This window comes from Grammomys surdaster, unplaced genomic scaffold (assembly GCF_004785775.1).
Source record: "Grammomys surdaster isolate TR1022 unplaced genomic scaffold, NIH_TR_1.0 314, whole genome shotgun sequence".
NCBI lineage: Eukaryota > Metazoa > Chordata > Mammalia > Rodentia > Muridae > Grammomys > Grammomys surdaster.
The window spans coordinates 58,555-65,745 of NW_021604733.1; the positions used below are offsets into that span (position 1 = coordinate 58,555).

The following is a 7,191-nucleotide window of genomic DNA, read 5'->3' on the forward strand; positions in this document are numbered from 1 at the left end:
TGTGTGTGTGTGTGTGTGTGTGTGTGTGTGTGTGTGTGTGTGTGTGTTGCCTAAGCCAGCCTTCAACTTCAGATCCTCCTACTTCCGCTTTCTAAGTGCTAAGATTTCAAGTGTGTGACGCTGCACCAGGCCATTTATTGTGTGGTTTGAGACAGGGTCACACGACCCTTGTTGACTTTGAAGTACTGATTTTCCCAGCATCTTTTGACGAATGCTGGGATTACAAGCTTGTTTCATCTTACCCTCTGAGAGCCCTCTCTTTCCAACCTTGCCTCCTCTTTTTATTTTTATTAGGTTTTGCTGTTGTTGTTGGCCTGTGTGGGAGCGTGTGAGTGCATGCTTGCTTAAACCAGTGGACAACCTCGTGTCATCCCTCCAGTACTGTCCACCCCTTCTCCACCCCCAATTTTCCCTTTTTTAAGGTGGGTTCTGGGGCTCTAATTCAGGTCCTCCAGAGAGTTGATGAATGACCATTGATAAGGGGATGTTGTGGTGCACTGCTGTTTCCACTGGTTGGATCCTGCTCTCTCTAGAATGAGGGTAACTGTGATCACTGGCTGGAGACCTCAGGGCCCATTAGCATGCCCTTGGGAGGTGGGGATAGTGGGAGTGTTACAAGATCCCTCTCCTCTGCAGTGTTTATAAACTGTAAAGAGTAGCTTTCCCTGAGTTGCATGGAGGGGGGGGAGACTGACAACCTAACTGTAGTCAGTGATGCAGTTTTCTTTCCTGAGTCATCACCCATGCTGGGTGGTGCCCGGTGCCTGTATCACTTCCGTTCCAGTAAACAATCCCAATAAACTCATTGGTTGACCAAAACTGCACTTGGATGGGATTGAATCTTTGATCTGTTGGAGCCCTACCTGGGGAGAGTTGATGCCTCTGTATATCTCCTCAGGAGAAACATACAACTGGGAGTAAACCTGGACACCTTTTAGGCACAAGACTGGAACAGGGGGTCATTTTCCCCACCTCTGGAGATCACTAGGTTATCACACACACGCACATGCACACGCACACACAACTACTTGCATCCAGCCTGTGCTATTCTGTGCTGTAAACCAGCACACCTTCCTTCCTGTCTCCAGTCGTCATTAAGTGCACACACACAGTGAGCCCATATTTTAGCTAAGTTGCTCATCGGTAGACAATTCTGCTCCTAAGAAAAGTAGGCAATAATGGAGATCCCAGCCTGCCAGCGAGCTCTGCTCTGAGTTACTCCATATTGTGTAAACAAGTAGCCTTGCCCTTAGTGACTCCATTTTACAAGGTAGCAGTTTGTTCCATTTTGAGACTAAGTGCTAAGGAAATGCTAATGTAAAAGGACTCCACATCCCATATGGGCAAACAACCCCCTAAATCTATAGGCTAATCAATAGCTGACATTTTATCCACGTGTGGCTTACCTGTCGGTATTTATGCATTGCACATAAGCTACTGGCCAGTGTGCTGTGCTCAGCACCGATCCTGGGAACAAAGGTGTTTGCTCTATACCAGGACTTCTTGAACTCTGTCCACTCACAGCCCATCTCAACTGAGAAAGTTCTATGCGACCCTGGATATAGAGCTATGAACAACGTGCGAACGTGTAGCTTGCAGAGCCAGCCTTGAACACCTTTCCTGGGTCTTTTCCTTCTGTCTCTTTCTGAAGGATGCTTTTCCAGACACTTTTGTCCCATTTTTTTCCCCCAGAGGCTCTCCCCCCACTTCCCTCACCACACTGGCTGCTTGTCTGCCATGTGGCTACTTACTAAACAAAGGACATGATTTCTCTTTCCCAAGATTTATAGTTTGCCTGCCCTGTTTTTCTCAAACTCTAATACTTTTTTTAAAAAAAAATTCTTTGGTTTACACATAAGTTTACAATTTATTAATGATAAAAGCAGATTTGCATACTGAGATGGTTATGTCATTTTTACATAATAAATTAAATCTTGGCTGAATATATGATGGGACAGAAAATAGAACATTCTCAACATTTTTCAGAGTTGACTGATATTTTTATTATTTTATTTTTAAGTTTTTTTAAGTCTATTTTTATTTTATGTATGTGGTTGTTTTGCCTCATACATGCCTGGTGTCCATAGAGGCCAGAAGAGGATGCTGGACTCCCTAGAACTGGAGTTATAGTCATGAGCCACTATGTGAGTTCCAGGAACCAAACCCTGGTCCTCTGGAAGGACCTACCCGTACTCTTAACTCCTGAGCCATCTCTCCAGCCCCCTGACATTTTGATTTTATAATTCTCAATACACAGAATTCCCTTTTATATAAATAAGTAATACAAAACAACACAACACATTTAAGGATATTTAAAATTTTTTGGAAACTTTTCTAATTGCAATCCAAATTCATTTTTTAAAAAATGAAACTTGAGGGGCTGGAGAGGTGGCTCAGTGGTTAAGAGCACTGACTGCTCTTCTAGAGCAGTTCAATTCCCAACAACCACATGGTGGTTCACAACCATTTGTAATGGGATACGATGCCCTCTTCTGGTGTGTCTGGAGACAGCTACAGTGTACTCATAAATGTGAAAGAAAGAAGGAAAGAAGGAAAGAAAGAAGGAAAGAAGGACAAGTCAAGTAGAGCAGCAATTGTGTATGTGCATGTGTGTGCACACGTGTATGTATGTGTGCATATATGTGCCTGTGTGTAGTGTTTCAGGCAGTATCTCTTGAGATTGTGTGGTGTGACAGCCTGCTAAGTACAAAACATGCATACTGTATGTTCAGAGCCATAGCTGCATTGAAATCATATAAAACCCTGGCCAGCACTGGCAGAAAACTTGAGGTGGTTATGTGTTTGATTTTGTCCAGAACACTTACTTTGACCAAATTTTGGGCCCATAGGCAGTTACATGGGCCCAGCTCAGTTGTGGAAGCGAGGCTGTGTGAACAACCAGTGTGGTTGCCCTACTCCTTACTATGACACGGAGGCAGCTCACCGTCCATCTGTCACCTGACATTTATTTCCCATTCTCCACAGCCCCTTTGACAAAGTTTGGGACTGTAGCCTCTAACCAGGGTCGCTGCCTTGGCTCTCTTTGTCGTCCATGAAGTGACAAGGATGTATCTCCATCCTTTCCTGGAGGCTCTCACGTGTACTCCTTTGTTATCTGTCTGGTGGGAGGGCTCCCTGGGTGCACAGCTGATGTCTCCAGAGTGTCATTTTGGAAGGTACATCGTGTCAGCCACCCTTCCACGGAGGGGGATTCCCTATGAATCTCTAATTAAATGGTTCTATGGCCTTTATTAATCCATACCTAAATTAGCTATGACTATATTGGCCATAACATGGGGATTTTCTGTTCTTCTATTCTATAGTCCACAAAAGAGTTTGGTACCTGAAAAAAATGTAATTATTAATTGTGTGTGTGCACGCGCGCACATGAGTCAGGGGTGTAGAGCCAGGCCTATTTTCCTTCCTTTTGGTATCCATATTGTCCTAAGTGTGGTGGGTAGACAGCCCTCGGGCTGGCTCACGTGTCCTCCTACATTATATCATCATTTCAAGAACAGGAAGTTGCCTAAAGGTCACGCCATTATGCTGGGACTCTTCCTTTATCACTGGAGTAGACAGCTTCTGCCACAGAGCAGAGGGAGGCAGGGGCTCTCAAAGAAGCAGTGGTTAGATCTGAAGGGGGCTCCTTTCCACTCTGCTGTGGCCCTCCCAGCCCAATCCCTTCTGACCCCCTGGTGCTACCCAGCCTGTGGGCTCTGAGCTGCCCTGTTTGGCTGTCTAGATGAAGTTCCCTAGGTTTTTCCAGTGGTGCTGTGGAGATTTGGTGCCACTTGGCTCATCTAGACTTCCTTGTTCTGGGCCCAGAGAAAGAAGATGCTGGTGACTGGACCCTCCACCTCCATTCCCCCAGCCTGTGGATTCGATACTGAAGGTCAGAAGCAGGCACCTTCTTGGAGAGTCTGAAGATGAGGCAGAAGTAGAGGGTATGTGGGATTGGCTGTGGCCTTCAGAGTGAAGCCGACACTGTGTGCTGTAGATTTCTGCAGGCACCCTTGGTTCTGCTGGCCCTGGTACTCTGGTGCCGAACAGCCTGGGCTTGTTGGCCAGCCCAGCCAGGCACCTGTTGGTCCAAGAAACTGGGAGACATGTAGACAAGATATCCCGGTGTGATGTTACAGCCAAGGTCTGTTCATGGGAAAGGAGGCGGTGAGTTTGAGTTGTGCTGTACAGTCCCTGCTGACCAATGCGCTCTGCAGAAGAGCAGCCCCTGTGATATCCTTGAGATTGGTCTCTTCCCCTCCCCTGTTCATCCTCTAACTGGAGATGGAGGCCTAGAGGGGTATTGCTGCCCTGAGTCACACATCACAGAGAATTGACCAGGATAGTCCAAATGTTTGGCGTGGGTTCTAGACTTCATGGATTGTGATACCTATGAAGGTGACCTGGGCTGAAATGCTACAACACCTTAAGTGGCCGTGCTTCCAGGCTTGGGAGCCAGTGCAGGGGCCCTGGACCGGTGCCCGAAGGAGCCAAGGTTAGACTGGGGCAGTATCGCATGACCATCAAATGCCTGCCTTGGATTGGATAGGTACAGAGGTAACTGTTAGGGGCTCAGTATAGGCTTAATACGTGTTTCTGTCACGAGCATACTTTGCATTACTCCACCCAGCACATCCCCAGTCTCCCAAACAACTCTTTCTATTCAAGTAGTTGTCTGGGAGCAAGAAAGACAAGTGAAGACTAGGGCTGGAGAAATGGCTCAGCAGTTAAAAGCACTTGCAAAGGACCCAGGTTCCATCCTCAGCACACACATGGTGACTCACAGCCACCTCTAACTCTAGTTCCAGGGGAATCCAATGCCTTCTGTGGCCTCCAGGGGCACCTGCATGCTCAGACATCCCCGAGGTACCCCAGCACCCATAGACAGACTGAGGCAGAAGCTGTGAGCAACCTCATGGTTACGAGGTCAGACTGAACTCATTAAGCGTGCTTCCGACCTTAACACTGGGCTTTCTTTCCTGAATCTCTGGGGTTCTGAACTGGAAGGGCTGAAGTTCTGTGGTCCTGGGAGGGTTTCTGGAATCTTCCTCATGCCCCCTGTGGGATTGAGCCAAGAGCACCTGTGAGGGCTCCCTGGGCTTTTGTCCATTCCATACCCACCTGCTGTGGCCAGCCCTGAGAGCCCCTCTACACTGGCTGCAGCTCATCCTCTGGCTTCTTCTTCCGAGTGCCTTCCACAAAGAAGAAGTCCATGTGGCTGAGGGCTCTCCCCAGGGCTGTGTCCACTTTGCTGCCCACCTCCCGGCTCGTGGAGCAGGGGACAGTGTCTGAGAAGAAGGGCACACTTGCAGGCAGCTCCTGAGGCTCCTTCTTATTTCCCTGAGGGGAGGAGACATCCCAGGTCACACACCTTGTGGGATAAAGAAACTGTGCACTGTGTGTGAGATGTTCCTTGGATGCTCACATCCCTGTCTGGAACTGGAAGCCAGGATAGGAGCGAGAAGGGTTCTTGACAACATCCATTTCAGTCAGAGTGGAGGGTGGACTAGAGATGTACTCAGGGGATTTGGGCACACAGTCCTACACATAGCAGAGTCCTTAACTAGGGGAGAAGTCTCCACAGTAAATGAGCCATGAGACAAGGTCTCACTCTGCAGCCCTGGCTGGCCTGTGACTTGCTATTTAGGAACAGACTAGCCTTAATTCTTCAGTGATCTGCCTCCCTCTGCCTCCAAAGTGCTGAGATTAAAGGTGTGCACCACCACAACTGGCCCACTTGTTTTATTTTTATTAAAACCAGCAGAGCTGGAGAGAGCTCGGCCACTAAGGGCTAAGGCTCACACTTCCAAATGACAAGAGTTCAGTTCTCAGCAACCATATTATGAAAAACTGTCTCTCCAGACTGCCCTTTCTCTCCTACAACTGTATATACAAGCACACACACAGAGAAACACACACATATACGTACCCCCTCCCCTCAAAAAGAAAAACATATCTTTAGTTGGTTGGTTGGTGTTTTTGAGACAAGGTTTCTCTGCATAGCCCTGGCTATCCTGGAACTCTTTATATAAACCAGGCTGGTCTCCACCCCAGAGCCACTTGCATCTGTCCCTCAAGTGCTGGGATTAAAAGCATGTTTTATGACCTCCCAGTGAAAATGCATCTTTAATAAAATCAACAAATACTGGGTACTTTTTTTTCTAAATGTTCTATATAAATATTTTCTTTTCCATTAGACCCCTAGTTACTTAAAACAACATTTCTATTCCTCACTTCTATTCTGCACAGAGCACAGAGTAGGTCCTCAAAAATTTTAGTTAAATGAAGAAAGAAAGAACAGATGTCCACACATGAAGGTGGTTTTTCTAGAGGTGGGGGTGCTGTCTTACCAGAGGGTCATAGTCTTTCAGGAAACCCCAATTCTCAGCCCTGGAAAAGAAAGCACAGGACTGTGAGGGTGTTTGTTTGCTTGTTTTTAAAATGTACACTGGTGTTCTGCTGGCATATATGTCTATGTGAGGGTGTCAGATCCCCTAGAACTAGGAATACTGAACAGCTGTGAGCTGTCATGTGGGTGCTGGGAATGAAACCCAGGTCCTCTGGAAGAGCAGCCAGTGCTCTTAACCACTGAGCCATCTCTCCAGCTCAATTGTATCTTGTTTGTTTGTTTTCTGGAATATCCTGAGAATTGACTTCTAGTATGTCTTTAAGTCTTTATATTACTGTGGAGAAATTAAAATGCTATGTAACTACAGTAAATGCCAAGTGCCCATGCTTTATTTGTGGAGAAGCACACAGAGTGACCAGTTACTTTTTCTCTCTTGTTTTTGTAATTTCTACATATTCTTCTTACTCCAGGTATGTTTAGCACTTCAAGCTTACATGTGCCTTATTTGTTCATTTGTTTTAGACCAGGCTAGCTCAGGACTCATGATGTAGCTAACGGTGACCTTGGCCGCTGCCGCCACCTCTTCTTCTTCTTCTTCCTCCTCCCTCCTCCTCCCTCCTCCCCCTCCTCCCTCTCTTCCCTCTCTTCCCCCTCCCTCTCCCTCTTCTCCCCCTACCCCTCCTCCTCCCCTCCTTCTCCTCTCATTTTGTAACTTGAGATGGGGTCTTACTGTGGTCCTGCTGGCCTGGAACTATGTAGACCAGGTTGGCTTTGAACTCACAGAGATCTGCCTGCCTCTGCCTCTGCCTCTGCCTCTGCCTCTGCCTCTGCCTCTGCCTCTG

The 7,191-nt window shown here is 47.2% G+C and overlaps 1 protein-coding gene across 2 annotated transcripts in view; it reads right to left on the bottom strand.

Annotated features, from left to right (window-relative positions):
• Positions 1 to 3,893: 3,893 nt before the first annotated feature.
• The window catches only part of CUNH2orf50 (chromosome unknown C2orf50 homolog), a 5,782-nt gene continuing 2,484 nt past the window's right edge, over positions 3,894 to 7,191 (bottom strand). The window contains exons 2-3 of one of the 2 annotated variants that reach the window (XM_028777747.1): positions 5,118 to 5,340; positions 3,894 to 4,097 (exon numbers count right to left, since the gene is read on the bottom strand). In XM_028777747.1, coding sequence (XP_028633580.1) covers positions 3,894 to 4,097; positions 5,118 to 5,340 — 427 coding nt within the window. Of the gene's footprint in view, positions 4,098 to 5,117; positions 5,341 to 6,350; positions 6,391 to 7,191 lie in introns of those variants that run through there. The other variant, XM_028777748.1, reaches the window with a different exon arrangement.